The sequence below is a fragment of the Prunus dulcis genome, chromosome 2 (assembly GCF_902201215.1).
Source record: "Prunus dulcis chromosome 2, ALMONDv2, whole genome shotgun sequence".
Taxonomy (NCBI): Eukaryota; Viridiplantae; Streptophyta; class Magnoliopsida; order Rosales; family Rosaceae; genus Prunus; species Prunus dulcis.
In genome coordinates, this window is record NC_047651.1 from 19,283,436 (window position 1) to 19,307,728 (window position 24,293).

At 35.6% G+C, this 24,293-nt stretch overlaps 1 protein-coding gene across 1 annotated transcript; it reads right to left on the reverse strand.

Moving 5' to 3' along the window:
- Positions 1-14,252: 14,252 nt before the first annotated feature.
- On the reverse strand, positions 14,253-17,381 carry LOC117617364 (beta-glucosidase 12-like). Its single transcript, XM_034346707.1, has 13 exons — positions 17,178-17,381; positions 16,987-17,056; positions 16,831-16,889; positions 16,643-16,718; positions 16,323-16,400; positions 16,120-16,207; positions 15,773-16,028; positions 15,570-15,685; positions 15,246-15,463; positions 15,132-15,163; positions 14,922-15,024; positions 14,695-14,803; positions 14,253-14,581 (listed from the first exon to the last, which is right to left on the reverse strand). The coding sequence occupies exons 1-13, from the start codon at positions 17,349-17,351 to the stop codon at positions 14,410-14,412; spliced, it is 1,551 nt and encodes a 516-aa protein (XP_034202598.1). The 5' UTR covers positions 17,352-17,381; the 3' UTR covers positions 14,253-14,409.
- Between the last annotated feature and the right edge of the window lie 6,912 nt (positions 17,382-24,293).

Here is a 24,293-nt window from a genome sequence, read left to right on the forward strand (position 1 = left end):
ACAGAGTTGCGCCCTCAACACCCTTCTAATGGCATGCACACGTGTTTTGCAAAGAAATTTATTTCACCATGCCAACCAGAGTCAACTTATACTTATCAAGATTACCCAAAAAAACATCTCAAGTTATTATCACTTCTTCACGTTCTTTTTTCATCCTAAACCCTTTATTTTGTTAAGACAAAAAGTCATTTTGGTTCTGGTAGCTTACCACTTTTACTATTAAAGTCCATGTAGTTTTAATTCCGAGCAATGCAAGGAAAATCTCCAATTTTTGTCAATTACTCTAACATGGAGGGGCATTTCGGTCCAACTAACATACCCTCCACAACCACCCCACAGCCACCCAGAACCCCTCCCCAACAACCTCCTCCCCCTCCCCACCCAACTTCTTCCTCCTAACTCAACCCACTCCCTACCCTATAGCAACAACCAACCACCCCCACAACCGCCTATTCCCTCTCTCTCTCTCTCTCTCTCTCTCTCTCTCTCTCTCTCTCTGGCTGGGGAATGGTTGTGGAGGGAATGCAAGATTGGACTAAAATGCCCCTCTATATTAGAGTAATTTGGCAAATATTTGGGGATTGTCCTTGAATTGCTCGGAATTCAAACTACAAGGACAAAATTGATAAAATTGAAACTGCAGGGACCTTAGTGATAAAAGTGGTAAACTACGAGGCCCAAAAATGACTTTTTGCATTTTGTTAATGTTAAAGCACCAGTAGAAGATTGATTGTGAGCCTCTACAGTAATCCAGGTGTTCGGCTTCTTTGTTTCTCTTTGTTTAAATCACAAATTATCTATTGTCTGCAAATTCTTCTTCTCGTATTGCTCGTATTATTGTCTCTTTTTCTCTTTTCATATTCCATCTCAATTTCACATCTTACCATTATATACTGAAACATGGGAAATTCTCTTATTTTTTTGGCTGCCTAGATTTCTGCATAATTCACTGTAAAATCAAACATCTTAACAAGAAGAAGGGGATGAGATTTAGGGATTTCAAGAGACTAAGGAAAAGAGAATGTAAGAAAGAAAATAGCCTTGTAATTATGTATTTCTGATTATGAGTAAAACGAATGATAAAAGCTCAGCTTTTAGTATAGTGCTCATCTCCTAATATCACGCTAACAAACTTAACAAATATAGCTAACTCTCACTAACAGACTTAACAGTGAGCACATGAGCTGCACATGATGAACTAACAGTTTCTTCACTAAAAATACATGGTTAACATTTTCCCTACCCAGCTGAACTCCTCACTCTAAGATGAAGACAGTGTTGTAAAGAAAATGGGACTATGTAACCCCTTTGTAAAAACATCTGCTATTTGTTCTTCAGTAGGTATATATTGCACAATAAGATCCTTTCTTTATACCTTCTCTCTCACAAAGTGGAAGTCTATATCCGAATGCTTAATTCAAGAATGATATACTGGATTTGAGCTTAAAGCCAGTGTTGATAAGTTGTCATAGTACACAACAGGGGCATTTGGCAAAAACATCTTCAAATCCAAGAGAACCTGCCGAATCCATGACAAGTCAGCAGCTGTGTTTGCTAGGGCCCTGTATTCTGCCTTTGTGGAACTCCTAACCACAAAACCTTGCTTCTTAGACTGCCAGGAGATAGGATTACTACCCAAGAATACTACATATCCGGTTGTAGACCTTCTAGTATTGATATACCCTGCCCAGACTGCATCACTGTATGCATTAAGCTGCCAGGGACCCTTTGTAAAACTGATTCCATACTCTAATGTACCCTGTACATATCTGAGAATACACTTCACCAAAAAATAGTGAACCTCAGTAGGATTATTCATATATTGACACACATGATTCACAGCATAGGCCAGATCAGGTCTTGTAAATGTTAGATACTGTAAAGCACCTACTAGACTGCAAAACATAGTAGGATCTGCCAAGGGCTCACCATCAGTCTGTAACACTTGAGTGTGTGGCTTACAAGGTGTTGCACATGCTCTACATGAACTCATGCGGGCTTTATGTAGTAGATCCTTGGCATACTTAGTTTGACTCAAAAAAATGTCACCAGAGGAATTATAGGAAATCTGCAGACCTGAGAAAAAGGTGAGTTGCCTCATATCTTTCATTTCAAACACCTCATTTAAGTCTGTAACCACTCTTTGAATCAATTGATCACTAGAACCTGTTATAATGATATCGTCAACATATAGGAGTAAAATGATAATATCATTCCGAGTATGCTGCACAAACAGACTTGGATCAGAATGTGAAGATTTAAAACCAAGAGTAGGTAAGTAATTTGTGAATTTGGCATTCGATGCCCTTGGAGCCTGTTTAACACCATACAAAGATTTTTTCAGTTTACATACAAACTGTGGATGAGTAGAATCTTCAAAACCAGGAGGCTGTTTCATAAAAACTTCTTCTTCAAGATCGCCATGTAGAAAGGCGTTCTTGACATCAAGTTGGCGTAGTTTCCACTGGTTCATAGCAGCTATGCTTAATACTAACCTCACTGTTGTGTGTCTAACAACAGGACTGAAGGTTTTCCCTAAAGTCAAAACCAGGCTCTTGACTAAACCCCGAACAACAAGTCTAGCCTTATATCTACCCACTGTACCATCTGGATTTCTCTTTATTTTATAAACCCACTTACTGCCAATAATATTTTTATCACCTGGATTAGGAACTAAGAGCCATGTGCCTTGCATATGAAAAGCATCAATCTCCTTTTTCATAGCTTGCCTCCACTCAGAAGAAAAAGAAGCCACCTTAAAACTAGAAGGCTCATCTAATTCAAGAATAGCAAGAAGACAGGTAAAATAACCTTGATAATATGGGAACTGTTTGTTCTGAACTATACCATTTTTGGCCCGGGTAATCATGGGATGATCATTGACAAGAAATAAAGAAACCGATGAGTCCTAAGTACTGACAGAAGAAGAGGAATCATTAGAAATTAATGTGTCCAGAGTGTTGACAGAAGAAGAGGAAGCATCGGAGACCTCCAACGGAAACATAACCTGTAATTGTTGGTCATTCAACACAGGTACAGAACTTGCAGAAGCCACTGGAGTATCATCCAACGAAGCTTGATGTTGGATGAGAGATAAAGACCCATGAGTAGATGAGATAGATTGAGACTGAGAAGTGGATACTGGTGTATCAAAGGCTAGAATGGATGAATCCTGAGAATTAAGAGAAGCTTAATAAGGCCTTGAAGGCAGAGAAACAATGACAGGAGCCACTGATGCAGTAGAGGGAAACTGAAAAGACTACCCACATATACCAGGGTTAATTTGCTTAAAAGGAAATACAGCTTCATCATGAAGAACATGCCTTGAGATTACACATTTTGCAGTAATTCGATTGTAGCAAATAACTCCTTTGTAACCAGGTGCATATCCCAAGAACACACACTGAGTAGTTCGCAGTTGTAACTTATGCACATTATAATGTCTCAGATACGGATATACCATAGTACCAAATATTCTCAAAGAAGCAAGATCAGGATGATGGCCAAATAAATGAAAATAAGGAGACTGATTATGTAAAACAAAGCTGGACATTCGATTTATAAGATACATAGCATGAGCAGTGGAATGAAACCAAAATTGACCTGGCAAGGCTGCTGCAGTTAACAGGGTAATGGTTGTTTCAATAATATGCCTATTCTTCCGCTCTGCCAGTCCATTTTGCTGCAGAGTATATGGGCCAGACAAATGACGTACAATTCCCTTACAAGCCAAAAAATTTGTAAAAGCCTTGCTAAGAAACTCATCACCACCATTACTCTGAAAACACTTAATAGCAGCACTGAATTGATTTTGTATCAAAGCATGAAACTGTAGGAATTTGGAGAAAACTTCTGATTTATTGAAAAGGGGATAAATGTAACATCCCACATCGACCACTGGAGAGAGGGTGATGTGCTTTATATGTATATGTCTGCCTTCATCTAGCACGAGGCCTTTTGGAAGCTCACTGACTTCAGAGTTATGGGAACTCCGTAGTTAAGCGAGTTGGGGGCTAGAGCAATCCCAGGATGGGTGACCCACTGGGAAGTTACTCATGAGCTCCTAGAAACAAAACCGTGAGGGCAGAGAAGGGGGCCCAAAGCAGACAATATCGTGCTATGGTGGAGCCGATCCCAGGATGTAACAATTTGGTGTTAGAGCCACTCTGCCGTGTGGTGCGAGTGTGCTGATGAGGACGTCGGGCCCTTTGGGGATGGATTGTAACGTCCTACATCGACCAACAGAGAGAGGGTGATGTTCCTTATATATACATGCCCGCCTCCATCTAGCACGAATCCTTTTGGGAGCTCACTGGCTTCGGAGTCATGGGAACTCCAAAGTTAAGCAAGTTAGGGCTAGAGCAATCCCAGGATGGGTGACCCACTGGTAAGTTGCTCCTGAGCTCCCATAAAAAAAATCTTAAGGGCAGAGATGGGGGCCTAAAGAGGACAATATCGTGTTACGGAGGAGCCGATCCTGTGATGTGACAATAAACCCACAAATATCCAGTACATTCATCAAGGAAGGAAAGAAAATATCTGTAACCCTCAACGGATTTGTAATGGGAAGGTCCCCATCCGTCACTATGGACTGTATGAAATGGAATTTCAGACCTACTATGGGCCAGTTTGGCATTGCTATGCTGTGAAAATAATCGCTGTCAGATTTGCTGTGAGAGAAAACAGTTTGGCGTTTGGTAAAATTTTTGTTAAAAGTGTTATTGGTATTGATTTTACACATAATCAGAAAAATGATTGCCCCATAATCATTAAACCCAACGCCTCTTCGAAACTGATTCCTGCATAATCAGAAAATAAAAGCATTTCATTAGCTGCTTTCCCTTATAGCTTTCTCTCACTGCAATTTTTAACAATAAGTGATTTTCTTACAGTTTACTAAACGAGTTGGGCGTCTCAAATTTTTTTAAAAATCATTTATCACCCTAAATAAGCAATGCCAAACTAGCACTATGTCTAACAGAAAATGAAAGCCGATGCATCTTCCCTTGAAGACAAGCTGAACACAAGGGATTCGAATTGGAGGAATCACTTGCACAGTGCAAACCAGAGGCTTTAAGCATTGATTGCACCACTTCATTTGTTGGATGGCCAAGTTTGTGATGCCAAATGGAAGACTTAACATGTTGACCAAGCAAAGCTACTTTCTTGGATAGGCAATGAGAGGATACAGCAGAGGGAATAGGATACAATCCGTTGTTACTCCGACCTTTTAGCAGGATTATCTTGGTGACTTGATCTTGTATTACAAAACCAGAAGCATCAAAGCTGATAACACAATTATTATCTTTGCATAGCTGATGCACATACAAGAGATTAGTAGATAATTGTGGAACATGAAATACTGATGGCATTTTAAGAGAAGTTGAAGCACAGGCAAGGGCAGTAGTACCAATATGTTTAATTTTCAAACCTTCTCCATTACCAACAATCACTTGCTCTGTAGAGCCACAAGGAGCAACATGATTTAATGAGGAAATATCAAACATCATGTGATGGGAAGCCCCACTATCTGCAATCCAGACCTGATCAGGCACATAGGAAGTTTGGGCAGTCATAGTAGAAAGGTTGGAAGGAGGTTCTTGACCCTGATAGACATAGTTGGATCTATGGAAACAATCCAAGGCTCCATGACCCCTTTCACCACAGATTTGGCATTCAATAACCTGAGATCCATGCCTAGAAGAGCTTGCCTCATGGTGAAAATAACAGTTAGCAGCTATGTGACCTCGTTTGCTGCATATCTGACATTCAGGAAGAACTGCAAATTTCTGAGAAGAATTGGAACCAAATCGATTTCCTGAGAAAGATGAATGAGAGGCTCTGCTTTGAAAGTAAAACCAGAAAAACCTACATGCTGACTATTGCCAATACCGTGATGCTGATGATCGTTAAAACGACTAAAACCACCATTGTTACCAAGAACTAGTCTTGAACCAGAATTATGATCTAATGAAGGCAGAACAGAACGATTATAGAACCCCATATAGGCAACTGGTAAAGAAGATGGAGTAGGCAACAAACCCATACCAGATTTAGAAGCATATGATGAAGAAGACGGAGTAACGAACATTGCAGAGTGAGGACCCATCGAGCTTCTGCGGTTTTCTCTGCAGCCAGCAATTGAGTGCGAAAATCCTTCAAAGAAATTGAAGAATCCCTTGCAATCAAAACCGTCTTGATCATGTCATATTCCTGAGGGAGGCTATTGAGAGTCGCAATCATAAAGTCATCATCAGACACCTTAAGCCCAGCTTGAACTAATTGGTCACGGACTGTTTTCAGACGCAAGAGAAAGCGCTCGATCGAATCTCCACCCTTTTGGGCCTCCTGTAATTCAGTCTTCAAATGATTGATTCGTGCCCCAGAAATCGACGCATACCGATTGGAAAGGCTTAACCAGGCGTCACGAGTAGTCTTGGTGCCAATAACATACTCTATGGCCTCATTAGAGAGAGTGGAAATGAGCAAACTGAGTAAAGCCTTATCGGTGCGAATCCATTCCTTGTAAGCAGCAGTAACTTCAGATGTAACACCCTCCTCATCCACAATAGCAAAGCGAGGAGAAGCAACATCAGTGCCATCAAAATGCCCAAAAAGATCATAACCCTGAAGAACGGATTCCAATTGAAAACTCCACTTGAGAAAATTATCGTCTTTGAGACGAAGAGTAATCATCCCAAGCAAACCGTCAATTTTGACCGAAGAGGAAGAAGAAGGAGCTTCCATTGATGAACAGAAAGTAGAGAAAAGAGGAAAGAACAATATAGCAAGAGAAGAGCACAACGAAGGGACAGTTGAGAAAAATCGGAAGCGGATCGAAAGTGTCAAGCCACGATGGGCTCTGATACCATCTTAACAAGAAGAAGGGGATGAGATTTAGGGATTTCAAGAAATTGAGGAAAAGATAATGTAAGAAAGAAAATAGCCTTGTAATTCTGTATTTCTGATTATGAGTAAAACGAATGATAAAAGCTCAGCTTTTAGTATAGTGCTCATCTCCTAATATCACGCTAACAAACTTAACAAGTACATCTAACTCTCACTAACAGACTTAACAAAGAGCACGTGAGCTGCACATGATGAACTAACAGTTTCTTAACTAAAAACACATGGTTAACAAAACATGCATGACTCGAATAACTTAAGATATTTTTGTCCTCATCAATTATAAGATCAATACTCTGAAACACTATGGCCTTCTGCTTGCTTTCGCATCTTCACCAGCTTCTGGTTTTTTATTGCTCCTTTTTCTTTTAGACTTGTGCTTTTGTAACTGGTATTCGTTCCTCGCCCTGGTTTAATGATGATATTACCAGATTGACTATAAAAAATAATAAAAAGGGGCAACCTCTATGATGATCTCTAACCCATCTAAGCATGGTTCCCCCTAAAGAAAAAAACAAAGAGAATAGAGACTTCTCTATCTAAAGCTTACAACAATATCCTCCTCTCTCTCGTCACAGACTCGGTTCTTGATTATCATCCTTTTTTTTCTTTTTTCTTTTTTGGTGTTCATTTATTTATTTGACCATAACTAAATACTTAGATAATTTCCAATTTAATTGATTATTTTTTTGTTAGGATGATGTTTTATGAGATTCTAACAAATAGACAATTTGGGTCATTGAAGATGAGCCTCAAGTTCGATTAAAGATCAGTTTGTGCATGTGTGTTCGTGTCACGAGCCGTACTGAAGCCTCTGAACAATGGGCCACTAAATTTCAAAAAATTTGTCACTGTTGTACATGGCCAAAGTACAATAGAAGTTAAACAAATGGGTGAAAATTCGGGGATTTTTTTATCCTAACACCCCTTGAAGTTTTTCGTGTTTTCACAAAACTCCTTAGGTCCTAAAAATTACACAAACACCCCCTTGTGTTTCAAATTAGTTTCACATAACTCTAAAAATGCAAAAAAACCTAAAACCTGATATAACAATACTTTTGCATAGACTAGAATACCCCTCATGGTATTAGAATACTGTTTGGATAGAATTGTACCGTAATCTCTACCCATCATACACGCATTGTACGCTTGCCCCAAGGGGGAAAAAAAAAAAAAGGACGCTTTCCTTCATCCTCTCCATCTCTTCCATGCCTTCTCCAAAATGTTTCCAATCAGAACCAAAACAAAAAAACAAAAAAAAAAGGTCAATCCTAACTCAAACCAAAAAATCAAACTAGAGCAACTTCTTCACAATGGCTGAGTACCAGCTTCTTCGTTTGCTACATGGGTTTTGCTCACAACGTCTTGACTTGGAGCAGGGCCTTGACTTCCTATTTCTTGTCTTGTTGGATTAACTCTTCCCAACTTAAATCCTAACGCTACAAAGCAGAAAGATCGAGGTGCAATGAGATAGCAGGATCTGAGCATTCAATTTTTATGATGGATTTCGATGATGGAGCAGAGATGGAAGAGATGAAGATATGGAAGAGAGGAAGCGTCTTCAATTTTTATCATGGAATAGTACGATACGTCTTATGATTTATTTATTATTATTTTCTTTTTGTTAGGGTTTAGGGTTTAGGGTGCGACTGTATACAAACAATTCTGATATCATGAAGGGTATTTTAGTCTGTGCAAAAGTCCTATTAGATCCAATTTTAGGTTTTTTTTTGGATTTTTGTAGTTATGTGAAACAATTTTGAAACCTGAGAGGGTGTTTGTGTAATTTTCAAGACCTTAGAGGATTTTGCAAAAAAATTCATGTTATGAAAAGCTTACGCCTCAATATCTCAAGGCTCACACCTAACCTTAAGCCACCAAAAGGGTATCGCCCTTTAAAATTTTGGTAGGAATTAGGAGTCTGAGGCTTGTGGAAGGGTACAAATGAAGGCCATGTACATGTAGCTACGAATTTTGGATGGTATTAGTTGGTTTTTGTTTTTTTGTTTTTTTTTAAGCTTTTAGCCTTTCAAATTTTGCTCCTTCTCCAAAAATTTTATGGGTCCGCCTAAGTCTGCACTGCACCACTGTCAGAGAAAATTAGAACTACTTGAGCGATAATGTGTCTTGATAACCCTAAGGCTTTGGTGCTTCCTGTTGTTTTCCCATTAAAATCTATTAAACTAAAATTTTCCATTTATACTAAAAATGAGGGCTTCCTGTATGGGTATTATTTGTGGATGCTTGGCAAAACTTTAATTAGATAATTACGGAATCTTCATTACTATATCCATCTTATGGTTTTTCCATTCATAATAAGATGCTTCATGCTCTATTATTTGTGACATTTTTTCTATTTGGATTTGAGATTTTTACATGTCTATTGTGCTTTATATCATATTTTCTCATGCAAGCCATTTCTTGTGCCCGTTGTAGCAATGCCAGGTAATTTTCAGGCCTTAGTAACTTTGCAGGCTTGGTTGTAGAAGTAACATTGTTGTCTTTATTTTTCCCCGTGACTTATACTTTACATGCTCAGTTTTCTTCTGCTACATGCTAATCTATTGCCATTACTGTGTTATTGTGTTCTATTTATTATATAAATGCGTGTTTGTTGGCATTTATTTTGGTTTACTTTGAAATATGAAAATATGTAACTAAATTCAATGAAGCATTGCTTTTGTAAGTCCTTGACTCTTGTGCTTTTCATCTCCCTCAGACTCTGTTCTTTGTAAGAAATGGTATATTATACGTATGTGGAATTGATTTGAGAACAGAAGTTGAAAGTTATGGGTGATCTAATTCAAACACTAGTGAATTTTTAGGATGGGATACGTGATTACGGGAATTTCATGAATGCCTATTATTATTACTATTATTATTAGTGCTATTAATATTATTTATAAAGGATTATGGTGATTTTGTGTATGATATGGTGTTTTGGATTTTATTATCTTGTCTTATGGGATTTTCAGAAATTGTATATTTCCTAAGTATATGAATAGTGTTTTGAATATTATTACAATCGAATGGGCTTATTTAGATTTGATATGTTTCTTAATTATGGTTTTATTTTGGTTTTCAACAAGGAAGTATGGGTGTTATTTTATTATATATATTTACTTTAGATGGAAACGATTTGTTTTGGAAATTGAAATTTTGCATCAGGATGTGTACCTTCCCTGAATTGTTACGAATGTCGCCCACGTGTACGATGAGTTGTCGATGTGTGGGAGGACGCTCGGGCTAGTCTCGACATTTAGAATGTGATCTGGGATTTATAGGAGTTACTATCACTATTGTTATTATTATTAATGTTAATATTATTATTAGAGTATACTGATTTGGATTTCGGTCTACGTTGATGCCTGTTAAGTTTGAATTCGGTATACTTAATGTTATTGTTTTAACTATGATATTATTGGGATGGGTTAAATTTGCATAATGTGAAATTGAGAACTTAATTTCAGATAGGATTATTACGAAGTGAGGGGACCTTGTTTTGAATAAGCATTATTTTCAAAGATTGGTTTACCATGCATTTAAATTAGATTATTTTGACTATGGAGTTGATATATTCGGTTAATTATGGAATTTATGCTTGTGAGAGTTTATTTTCTATATTATGAATTAATAATTTGAGAAAATTGAATTAAGGGAGGGTATATTATATTTATATTATATATGGGTTGTAAACCTCCCCATCGTAGTACCTTCCCTGGTTACTGTACCTACAAGTGGCGTTGGATTATCTAGCGTGTGATAAAGCAGTCCACATGCGCAGGACATGGTTTGGTCTAGTTGTAACATCTCACATCGATCAACGGAGATGGGGGTGATGTGCCTTATATGTGTATGCCCACCTCCATCTAACATGAGGACTTTTGGGAACTCACTGTCTTCAGAGTCATGGGAACTCCGAAATTAAATGAGTTTGGGCTAGAGAAATCCCAAGATGGGTGACCTACTGGGAAGTTGCTCGTGAGTTCCAAGAAACAAAACTGTTAGGGCAGAGAGGGGGCCCAAAGCGGACAATATCGTGCAACAGCTGGGCCGATCCCGGGATGTGATACTAGTCACACGTGGCTTTGGATTTTCCAATGTGTGGGCTTACTTGGTTATGTTAGTACTTTATCACACGTGGCGTTGAATTTTTCGAAATGTGATAAAGCAATCTGCGCACGTAGACATGGTTTGGTTGGGCCACACGGAGCGTTGTATTTTCCAGCATGTGTGCTCACTTGGATACTGATTACTTTACCACACGTGGCGTTAGATTATTCATGCCTGTGGTAAAGGATTCGGACATTTTGGTTATTGTTACTTTACTACGCATGGCGTTGGACTCTCCAACGTACAGTAAAGTAACGAGGAGAAGGAGGATTATTATACCATATCGGGAAAAAGAGTAATGTTTAAAAGAATTATGCTTAGCATGTGAATTGTTAAAGAGAAAGGTTGTTGAGTTATGGATCTTAAGAACGGAGTGAGTACAAAAAAATGGGTTTGTTGTTCATGGGCTGAGATATTGCGATTTTATTTAAAGGGAAAAGATGATTCTAAAATTAACTTGTTGATATAAAATAATTGTATATTATATGGTTCATTATTATCAATCAAACAACTATGTGTGGCTTGATCCTTCAATAAGGGTACGTAGGTAGCTTGGGGTCTTACCAAGGTGCAGCCGCAAGATAAATTACATTTTTAGACTTCAATTTGGTCATTGGCATCATATCCTATTTATTAGATTTGTTAAGTTTGGTTTTGAATTTTTCGGTGACCTGAAGCCCAATTGAAACTTAGGCGAGATTAAATGCCTATTCATATTTCAGTTTTTACTAAAGGACGTGGTTAAAACCCGTTTTAGCTTGATGAATGATTGTGGATTGAGTCTTTGCAACTACCTATGACTGTGCTCGGAGGGTAGACTGTGCATTATGAAGTTTGGGAATCTTAAATTGTGTCTTTGACAAGTGAAAAAAGTTGGTTAAGTCTGTTTTTTAAGGGAGACTCTGCTGAAATTTCGGTAGGAGTCTAGGCCCTCTTTTCCTTTGTTTTAGGAGAAGAGGATGTTTGAAAATAGTATATGGGCCCGACATCAGTTGAATGTCAAAAAAACCACAGGGTTCGTCACGAATTCCAAGAAATGCGGGACGGGTCCTGTCATCATTAGTCGTATTGTAGCCTCTAAACAATGAGCCACTAAATTTCAAAATTTTTGCCACCGTGGTATATGGTCAAAGTACAATAAAAATTAAACGGATGAGTGAAAATTCGGGGAATTTTTTATCCTAACACCCCTGAGGTTTTCCGTGTTATCACAAAACTCCTTAAGGTTCTAAAAATTACACAAACAGCCCTTTATGTTTCAAATTGGTTTCACATAACTCCCAAAATCCAAAAAAACCTAAAACCTGATATAACAATACTTCTGCATAGACTAGAATACCCCTCATGGTATTAGAATACTGTTTGGATAGAACTGTTATGTAATCTCTACCCAATATGTTTCCAATCATTTTTAAAAAAAAATTTAAAAAAAAAAAAAAAAAAGAGTCATGTCAATCCTAACTCAAACTAAAAAATCAAACTAGAGCAACTTCTTCACAATGGCTAAGTACCAGCTACTTCGGCTCGTTTGGGAGTACTTTTGGAGCAGCAAAAATCGCTTCTAAATAGGTGAAAGCGCTTCTGTCTTTTAAAAATGGTGTTTGGCAAAAATTGTAAAAGCGGTATGGGTGAGATCCAAAAGCATTTAGAGTGGTTTTGGAAGAAGCACTTGAGAGGTGCTTCTTCTTAAAAGCGTTGCAGAACAAAAACAAAGGAAGCATTTGGCTCCCTTTAATGAAACTTTTAAAATGCCGAAAATACCTATATTTAATTTTTTTTAAATGCCAAAATACCATTTCTTTCTTCCTTTTTTCTCTCTTTTTCTCTCCAATTAAAACCAAAATACTACCCACGAAAAGCCCAACAAACGCCAAAACCTATCAGACTCCAAAACAAAGCTTCTATTCCATCTCTCTCACACACACTCCTAACTCTGGTCAGAAACGAAGCTTCAGCCTCAGCACACCCTTCAGCAATACCCTTCTTCTTCTTCTTCTGCTTTCTTCTTCTCAGACCTTTCTCCACCCTTTCTAGTTCCCAAACTTCCAGACTAAGCTAGAACTTTGAAAAAGAATCCCAAAAGAAACCTCCCTATATAAACATGAAGCCTTGAAAAACGTTGTGATCATATCTGCCTGCATCTATTATCTTACCAGCAATAAACAAATTCAGTTTAGCTTCTTCAGCCTTGAAATATACCAAGAACACAGCAACCCGAGACAGAAAAGAAGGAAAGGAAGAGAAAGGATCATACTTAAAAATTATTAAAAATTATACTTGGTGAAGTTCATACTTTTTTAAGTCGTGTTTTTATTTTAGGATCCCGTGAATTTTTATTTCCTATGTTTATTTTAATATTTTGGGATTCTTTAAAATTTTTAAAAGTATTTTTAAAAGCGCTTTTACAGTGTCAACCAAACACTCAACAAAATAACAAAAGTGATTTTATGTAGTGCAAAAGCATTTTTAAATGTGACATCCAAACGACAAACTATTTCTTTGTAAAAGCGCTTATATCATAAGTGCTATTAGCACAAACGCTTCGGAAAGAAGCACTCTCAAAACAACCCTTCGTTTGCTACGTGGGTTTTGCTCACAACATCTTGACTTGGGGCAAGGCCTTGACTTCCTATTTCTTGGCTGGTTGGATTAACTCCTCCCAACATAAATCATAACGCTACAAAGCAGCAAGATCAAGGTGCAATGAGATAGCAGGATCTGAGAATTCTCTTTTCAAGGCAACAAAGGATTTCGATGATGGAGCAGAGATAGAAGAGATGAAGATATGGAAGAGAGGAAGCGTCTTCGATTTTTCTCATGGAAAGTACAATGCGTCTTATGATTTATTTATCATTATTTTATTTTTGTTAGGGTTTAGGGATTATGGTGCGACTGTATCCAAACAGTTCTGATATCATGAAGGGTATTTTAGTCTATGCAAGAGTCCTTTTACATCCAATTTTAGTTTTTTTTTTTTTTTTTGGAATTTTGGAATTTTGGAGTTATGTGAAATCACTTTGAAACATAACGGGGTGTTTGTGTAATTTCCAAGACATTTGAGGATTTTGCATAAACACGAAAAACCTAAAGAGGTGTCAGTATAAATAACTCAAATTCGAGACAGTTAGTCAAAGGACTACAAACAAAAGTGTTTCATAATTATGCGTATGTTGACACTCATCAAAGGACTAATGTTTAATTTTACAAGGGGGTTGAATGCAATTTTAATCCTATACAAGGACTAAAATTGAAATTATTGAATGTACACAAATTTGGAATTCTAATTTTGTATGTACACAAATTTGGAGTCTCTAGTATTATTTTACATACATAAAATTCACATTATTGAATTAAATACAAATATTGAATGACGAATATGATATGAAGTTTTCAATACTTCTTAAGGAAACTTTTGAACCAATGCGCTGAGAGTTTCGGGTGCCTTTTAAGCCTATCGTTGTAATCTACATAGGTGATACCAAATCGAACACTGAATCCCGAACTCCATTCAAAGTCGTCTAACAACGTCCATGGAAAGAATCCCTTCACTTTAACACCATTGCTAAAAAGAAATCAAAGAAAATTAAATGTATTAATGTCAATAATTCAAAATCAAAAGCTATACCATATACATATATATTTAAAAATTATAAATGAATTTTTGAATACGCTTACTCAATAGAACTTTGAACATAATGAAGGTGCCGATTGTAGTAGTCAATTCTGTGGGTATCATTAAGTGCTTCGGCAAATGATAATTTAGGATCATTCAACTCATCCACACCTACAATATATAATACATTATTATGTAGTTACAAATTTAGACTTTGTACCACTTTGTGCGTGTTTTCCACCAAAAATATGTGAAACACATGCAATTACTTAAGGCTAGACAAAATTACCATTTTCAGTAATGTAAATAATTGGATTGTGATACTTTTTCTTTGTGTAGAGTAAAAGATGTTGAATTCCTTGTGGATAAACATTTAACCATTCCGAAGCACCCTGCACCAAAATTTGAAGATCTTTAGATTTTTAGGAGTCAAATTTGTAAGTGCAAAACGATTAATGGTCGAAATCATAAAGGCTTAATCTAGTAATTTGATGTGTACCTTTGGACCGATGGGGACCCCATTACGCTCAGCTGCCACAACACATATGAATATCAGAATCTAATTAGTCTATAAACTTAAATTGCTTGAATTAAATTCTGAATTTGAACTCACATGAAAGATTAACGCCAACATCTGTTGTGTAGCTGGCATATACCGAGTTATTTTGAGGTGCATCACTTGCATAGTAACCTGTATAGTAATTTAGTCCAAGAAAATCAAATGAACCAATTAGCAACTTGGATTGTTCTTTCGTGAATCTTGGTAATCGGCTTCCGACGACAGATCGCATGCTTTGCGGATAGTCACCACTTGTCAATGGCTCAGCAAACCTATAAGAATGTAAAAATTTCAAGGATTAACTTGACATTATATTATGTATTGCTGGCTAGTAAGTAGCAAATATTATATTCATAAGCAAATTCGAAATACACTTGCCATCCGAACATAAAATCCAAAGCTCGTAATGCAGCATTTTTATTTTCTTTTTCTTCCGATAGGGGCTCAAACCAATTCGACACCAGTGTTATCCCTATCACTCCATTTTGAGACGCCTGCACAAGAACATTTTTAGTTTGTTTTAGAGTCACAAAATGGTAAAATTAGTCGCTCTCTTGTTGCAACAAACTAATTAATTATACCTGGTATTTATTTTTGTACAATTTTACTGCAGCTGCATGAGCAAGGAGCTGGTGGTGTGTTACCAAATATGGTTCGATAGATGAATCTCCGCCGGTGCAGTTTAGCTGTTGCCAAGTGGAGCATCGTCCCGGAGCAAGGGTCCCGGTTGCATAACCATAGTCGCTGAAGGTATACGGCTCATTCAGTGTGCTCCAAAGCTTTACTCGATCACCAAATTCCTTATAACAAAGTTCTGCATAATCTTGAAAATGATTGCTGTATATACACATTTCAGAATGTAAATGTCATAATTCTATTTATTAATTAAATTATCAATACGATTCAAAGAACTAATTTCTTCACTTACACAATATGAGGGCTTAAGAAACCACCATATTCATCTTCTAAAGTTTGAGGAAGATCCCAATGAAAGAGTGTCACAAATGGCGTTAAACCTATAAATAGCATCGTCAATAAAAGCGATTATAAGTTTGAGAAAATGACTTTTTTTATGAGTTCATGTAACTCTTATTATATAAATTATTGATCATGTAAGGTGGGATGACTCACCATTGCGTAAGAGCTCATTGATGAGATTGTTGTAATATTTGATTCCTTCCTTGTTCACTCCTCCACTTAACTTTCCATCTAATAATTAAAACAAAACCAGAAAATAAAGAAATAAGTGCACCGATAACATTTAAGCTGAACTTTAAAAAAGTTGGACTATACGTTATCGAACTTGAACTTCGACTTCTATTTAAGTATTTTAATTGAAACCAAAAAAAAAAAAAACAATTGTAATATTATTCGGTAGACAACTTAGACACATTACTTAAGCGAAAACCATGAAGGCAGAAATATTGACGATTGGTCACAAATGAACTTACTTGGTAACAATCTTGACCATGAGATAGAGAATCGATAAGCGTCCCACCCCATATTCTTTATAATCCCCACATCTTCCTACAGTGCATAACAAAAAAGAAATCAGATAAAAATTATCGGGAGCTTATCTTCAATGTGATGAGTTTTCTTCATGCTTCAAAATTTAATATGTGCACATTGGGTCATGAACCTTATAGCGGTGATATTGATCAACAGTGATATCTCCATTGCTGCCATCGCTAATCTTTTCTGCAATTAATCATAGAAAATTTATTTATTTAGAGCATAAGAGTAAAAGTAGCACGATTTTGTTATTTTAACTAATTGATGATTTGATTGGACAAACCTGGATATTTGTGGGTGAAGGTATCCCAAATGCTTGGTCCTCTACCACCTTCTTTTGCAGCACCTTCATACTGAAATACACAAGAGACACAATGAAGAAGATGTCAATATTCTTGCATGGATCGATGCTTGGTCTGAATTTGAAAGAAAACCCTAATCAAAACTCAAATTAAAGCCCAGAAAAGGACTTACTTGGTAAGATCCAGAACCTACACCAAATATGAACCCTTCTGGAAAACTGCTCCTATTGAGAGAAGCAGTGTCAAAATGTGTGGGTGGAGCTCTAATATCAGCTTCGCTATTTGTGAAAGCAAAGCCAATTAGTAGCAGCATGCCTAAGAGAAAAGAACGTAATTGCATTGCCATAACTTGAGGTTTTTTTTGTTGTTGTTGGTAATAATCTTGAGAAGTATAAGTTGGCTCTGGCTGGCATGCTGCATGGCCTTTATATAGAGGAGGAAGTACGTGCTGCGCATGAGAATAGTAAACACACATGGGCATTGAATGGGTTTGAGGGGGCAACTACGTAGAATGTCATGGTACAAAGGGAAATGGCAAGTTTCATATTTGAATGAGTTTGTCATTGTCTCCTCCCAAAACTCAGCTGCTATATTCAAACACGCAATAAAATGGTGCATATATGTGAGTAGCCGCAAAGTGGAGTCTCCAACTAGCCGTTTGGGTCAAACTGTGAAAAGAAATTTGACACAGAATTGTTTTCTTCACAATGTAAATATGTGATCTCTCTTTTCTTCACAATATAATATTTGGTGCATATGTCTGAGTAGCCGCCAAGTCTGATTGAGTCACCTAATAGCCATTTGGGTCAAACTGTGAAAAGAAATTTGACACAGAATTGTTTTCTTCACAATGTAAATTTGTAGCTTGTTTAAATTCTTGGGCATAATATGTGATTATCTTTTGTGTTTGACGAACTAGGAATCGTATAATAGAATTTTACTTTTATTTCTTTTAAACATCAGAAAAACATGTCCAATTGGTGGGGTTTTCACAAACGATCTTGAGGTTAGTTGAAACTTGAGCAATGGTTGGGGATCATTTCGGTGAAAAACCCTAAAAAATATATATATATATGGGTAGATGATAGATACTTTGTAAGGTTCACTCCACAATTTTTTTGAAGAATACCTTATAGGGCTCACTTCGCATTTAATTATCCATTTATGAGTAGATGATAGATACTTTGTAGGGTTCACTCCGCAATTTTTTTGAAGAATACCTTATAGGGCCACTTCGCATTTAATTTTTGTGATATAAACGTCTGTTTTGTAAATATTCATGCGTACATGATAGATTGACTAATTTTAAATAGTTAAAAGTTACCTGGTCTAATTTGTAAACAAGAAGCTCTTATCTTCAAGGTGCGAAAAAAGAGATTGTGCATCTATTATCTCTGAAACAGTCAAAAGAGTATTAAAAGAGAAAGAAAACAAAAAAACGTTGTGAAGACGTTATAACCGCTGAAAGAAAAATAACGTAATTGCCAAACTCATCCTTACATATTTATGGTCAAAGTAATGATATTGACAGTGTCAAGAAAATAATGGTCCGTCAAATTCTTTTCAAAATTTGACCCATGTGGTTAATTAGGAGACCAAATCAAAATTTGCAACTACTCACACCATTTGTACCGTGACATTCTACAGAGTTGCACCCTCAACACCCTTCTAATGGCATGCAAGTGTTTTGCAAAGAAATTTATTTCACTGTGCGGCTATACCCTTTTTAAAAAAATATATATTATTTTTATTCAATAATATGTGAGAATTTTGTGTTTAATAAATGAATTTTGTTATGCCGGCGAACTTTCAAAGATTAAATTTTCTTTTTTAAAAAGTATAGCAGCGCGGCTATACTATTTATATATTAAAAAAAGAACGCGCCCAGCGCATAGGTGCTACGTGTCAAAACAGTAAAGCCGGGCGGCTATACTATTTTTTATTTAAAAAAGGAAAAAAGAGTATAGTCTTTGGCTATACTATTTATTTTTAAAAATCAAAAAGAAGGCCGGCTATACTATTTATATATATGTATATAAAGCCGCGCCCAGCACCTATGCGCCACATGTCAAACAAATACAACAGCCCCGCTATACTATTTTTGTTTTTAAAAAGTTAAAAAGGAGTATAGCCGCACGACTCTACTATTTTTAAACACAATTAGGGAAAAACTGAGTATAGCTGCTTTTTAAAAAAATATATATTATTTTTATTCAATATTATGTGAGAATTTTGTGTAAATATGTGAATTTTGTGTGTCTTATTGAAATTTTGTAGACAATAGATGTATTAAACATGAGAAATATGTACGTATGTGTATAATACAATATTAAACGTGAAGGTGCTAGAATCTTTATACGGGTAATAACTCCGGAAAAGTAAAAAATGAAAAAGGGACAATATATACTCGAGTAATGGATAGGGATCTTGGGTTATGGAGAAATTTAATTAGGACACCCAAACAATTTCACTAAGACTTAGTAAATAGCAATTAAAGTAATTGAAAATGAGTAAGATATTACTTAATTACATATATTAAATTAAAGAAGTAGGCCAAAAAACAAAAGTAAAGGAACTAATTATATGGTTTTTATATTTTTAAATTAAAAAAAACCTATCCAGATGAAAGTACGTCGACACAGGTCTATGCCGGCGAACTTTCAAAGATTAAATTTTCTTTTTTAAAAAGTATAGCCGCGCTGATATACTATTTATATATTAAAAAAAGGACGCGCCCAACGCATAGGTGCCACGTGTCAAAACCGTAAAGCCAGGCGGCTATATTATTTTTTAATTTAAAAAAGGAAAAATGAGCATTGCCGATCGGCTATACTATTTCTTTTAAAAAATCATAAAGAATCTAGTATTCGTAAAAAGGAGTATAGCCACGTGTCAAACAAGTACAGCCGCCGGGCTATACGTAGAAAGGAGTATAGCCGAAAGGTTCTTCTATTAAAAAAAATTATATACTATTTTTATTCATTAATATGTGAGAATTATGTGTATAATACGTGAATTTTGTGTGTCTTATTGAAATTTTTGTAAAAAATAGGTGTATTAAACATGAGAAATACGTGCGTACGTGTATAATGCATTATTAAACGTGAAGGTGCTAGAATCTTTATACGGATAATAACTCTAAAAAAGTAAAAATTAAAAAAGGGACAAGAGATACTCGAGTAATGACCTAATAGTAATGGATATGGCTCTTGGGCTACGGAAAAATTTAATTAGGACACCCAAACAATTTCACTAAGACTTAGTAAATAGAAATTAATTATTTTGTGAACTTTTTCTATAATTTTTTGTATTAAATAATAAATAAAATATAATTACTAATTAAAGTAATTCAAAAGGGGTAAGATATTACTTAATTACAAATATTAAATTAAAGAAGTTGGCCAAAAAACAAAAGTAAAGAAACTAATTATATGATTTTTTAAATTTTTTATAAAATAAAAAAATAAAAAAACATGTTGCGAAACTTCAAGGATTAAATTTTCTTTTTAAAAAGTATAGACGCGCGGCTATACTATTTATATAGTAAAAAAAGGATGCGCCCAGCGCATAGGTGCCACATGTCAAAATAGTAAAGCTCGGTGGCTACACTATTTTTTATTTAAAAAAAGGAAAAACGAGTATCGCAGCTCGGCTATACTATTTCTTTTAAAAAATAAAAAAGAATCCAGTATAGTCGGCCGGCTATACTATGTTTATATATATGTATGTATAGACACGCCCAGTGCCTATACGCCACTTGTCAAACAAGTACGGCCGCCCAGCAATACTATTTTTTTTTAATTTAAAAAAGGGGGGTATAGCCACACGGCTATATTATTTTTAAAGACAATTAGAAAAAATTGAGTATAGCCGTGCCGCTATACCCTTTTTTTTATATAAATATATATTATTTTTATTCAATAATATGTCAAAATTATATGTATAATACGTAAATTTTGTGTGTCTTATTAAAATTTTTGTAAATAATAAGTGTATTAAACATGAGAAATACGTGCGTACGTGTATAATACATTATTAAACGTAAATGTGCTAGAATCTTTATACGGGTAATAACTCTAGAAAGTAAATAATTAAAAAAAAGGGACAATAGATACTTGAGTAATGGTCTAATTGTAATGGATAGGGCTCTTGGGCTATGGAGAAATTTAATTAGGACATCCAAACAATTTCACTAAGACTTAGTAAATATAAATTAATTATTTTGTGCACTTTTTCTATAATTTTTTTGTATTAAATAATAAATAAAATATAATTACTAATTAAAGTAATTGAAAAGGGGTAAGATATTACTTAATTACATATATTAAATTAAAGAAGTAGGCCAAAAAACAAAAGTAAAGAAACTAATTATATGGTTTTTAAATTTATAAATAATTAAAAATATAAAAAAGCTTGGCTCAACGAAAGTTCGTCGGCACAAGTCTATGCTAGTGAAATTTCAAGGATTAAATTTTCTTTTTTAAAAAGTATAGCTGAACGGCGATACTATTTATATATTAAAAAAAGGACGTGCCCAGCGCATAGGTTCCACATGTCAAAACAATAAAGCCGGACAGTTATACTATTTTTTTATTTTTTTAAAAAAGGAAAAACGAGTATAGCCGCGTGGCCATACTATTTCTTTTAAAAAATAAAAAAGAATCTAGTATAATGGGCCGGCTATACTATTTATATATTGTATATAAAGACACGCCCAGTGCCTATGCGCCACTTGTCAAACAATTACAGCCACCCCACTATACTATTTTTGTTTTAAAAATTTTAAAAAGGAGTCTAGCCATAGGGCTATACTATGTTCAAAGACAATTAGGGAAAAACTGAGTATAGCCGTGCAACTATTCCCTTTTTTTTTAATATATATTATTTTTATTCAATAATATGTGAGAATTATATGTATAATATGTAAATTTTGTGTGTCTTATTGGAATTTTTGTGAAATTACAGGAGTTTTGTGGTCGCACATGCCTCACCAAAGTCTTGATTCCTGCACATGCCTCACCAAATTCTTTGCCAAATTATTAAGGGGTCATGTCATCCAATCCCAATGCCTAACAGATTCTGAATTTTGTAAGCTGAGCATCAGAATTTGTAGGGTTTTGCTGCAAGTGCTGCTGAGTTGTTCCATTATTATAGATTTGTGTACTTTGTTTACAGGGCAAGAGATAGTGAACAAAGTGGTTGGTGTCAAACAAAGTATATGAGAATTTTTCAAATATGTCCAGATATTTTATATATGCTCATATGTGTTTTATTCTCCAGCTTTCTTACAATGCTTGTTACAATATAAAAGGGTGTATTCAATTAGGATTCTAGAGTATTTTAAAAGAATTTTTTTAATTGCCAAATTTCATGGAACTCTATGGAATTTTTAGATTTCTCATAAACTTGAGAAGAATTCTATATAATTTTATTATAAGATTTGTATGGCTTTCATTCCAAATTTTCATAATTCTTTAACATATTTCTTTAGACGAATGTTAACTTTGGCATCCTTACCCAGATGTTGTTTTTATTTCTTTGTTTTTATTTCCTTTTCCATTTTCAATAAAAGTTCCAGAACTCCATGTGTATGAGATCAACAAGAGAGACAGAGGCAGCCCAGCATACCTAAGACTCAGCAAAAAAGAAGTCAACTCACTTGGTGACCTTGTCCCATTCAGCAACAAGATCTACTCTGGGGACTTGGAGAAAAGGTTGGGCGTAACAGTAGGCCAATGTGTTCTGATCCAAAACTTACCAAAGGAGAAAGTAGACAAGGACGATGAATAAAAATTATGGAAAAAGAAAACCCAACGAGGTATTGATCAAAGAAAATATAGGGAGCGTACCTTTACAGATGGAGGAAACTGTTCGTTTTCTGCAGAGAAAAAAGCTAGGGCATATGCAGAGAGAAAAACTAGCATCTAATGAAATCTTTTTGGGGAGGTTGGATTTATTATGGTCGTTGTTATTTATACCTTTCACCTTAAAACCTACCAAAATTTATCACTCAATGAAATCCTTCCAAATATATGAATTTTTTCGTACACCTAGATTTTATTGAACTTATTTATAATCCTAATTGAATACACCCATATTTGTATGGACTTTTTAAAAGTTAATACAAGTCTGAATTGAATACACTCAAACTTATAGAAACTCTTTTAACGTTCATATAAATCCAAATTGAATACACTCGAATTTTTAAAATCTTTTTAAACTCTCTAAAATCCTAATTGAAAACAAACGCAAAGCAAGACAGGGCAGAGACAAGGAAAAGCAAAGGTAAGAGAAAACCAACCCCAAAAAATAGGTAAGGTATAACACAAAAACCCTGTGAACACGGTACAGGCAAGGCAAAGCAAAGACAAAGCAAAGCATAGCAAAAGCAAAGACAAGGCAAAAGTAAAGGCAAGGGCAAAGGCAACATCAACGGCGGCAGTAGTGGCAACGACAACGACAACAACAACGACAAATTCTTCCATACTATAGCCAATTCACGCAGACACAACTTCTCTTCACTCGCCCTGAAGAGAAGGGGCCGTTAGAGTAAAGAAATATGCAATATCTTCAAGGGAAAGAGAAACAAATCCTCTTCACTTCTCCTTCCCCTCTTGAAGAAGATGGGAGGAGAACACTTAAATTGCAAGGAGAATGGAAGCACAAGCACTAGCGGATCCATGAATTTTTTAGTGAATGTGCAATTTTGAAAGGCTAAAAGCTTTAAAAATATTTGACAACCAAATATCCTTATAATTTAAACAATGCCATTGTCATTCATAAGTTCTAGAAAAAAATAGCATTACAAATAACCTATAATTGTTGTTTTAATCCTTGTTTAAAAAATAAATATTATAAAAATAAAAAAATAAAATTGTTAAAAGTCCTAGAGGTTAAAGACATTTTTTCAAAGTTTATCATTTATTAAGCAAGCCCTAGAATGCTTGTTAAAGCCCACGAAACACAATCCAGCTTCCACCCCCCTTCCCCCTCCCCGGATCCCTTTTTTTAAAGTCTGGTTCAAAACAACGTCGTTTTGGCTAGAATGTTTTTTAAAAAATAGGCGTTGCACTAAGCACATCACAACTTAGTTTAGGCAATTTGTTGAACACCTAGAGTGCACCACCAAAAGGGCAATATGCAGCACCTACAAAGAATAGATGCAGGATGAGAAGGGTGCGGGTTTTGGTAGGAGGGTGAGAGCGAGTGACGGTTGTTGCGGTTTTTTCTCTCTTCATTCATTTGGTGTTCTGTCATCCCATTTGAGACCAAAAAATATAAACTTGGA

Coding starts and splice junctions, on each gene's coding strand:
- LOC117617364 (XM_034346707.1), bottom strand. CDS start 17,351: ATGGCAATGCAATTACGTTCTTTTCTCTTAGGCATGCTGCTACTAATT. Junction 15,025..15,131: donor GGGTCCCCATCGGTCCAAAG/GTACACATCAAA, acceptor ATTTTGGTGCAG/GGTGCTTCGGAATGGTTAAA. Junction 14,582..14,694: donor TATGTTCAAAGTTCTATTGA/GTAAGCGTATTC, acceptor ATTTCTTTTTAG/CAATGGTGTTAAAGTGAAGG.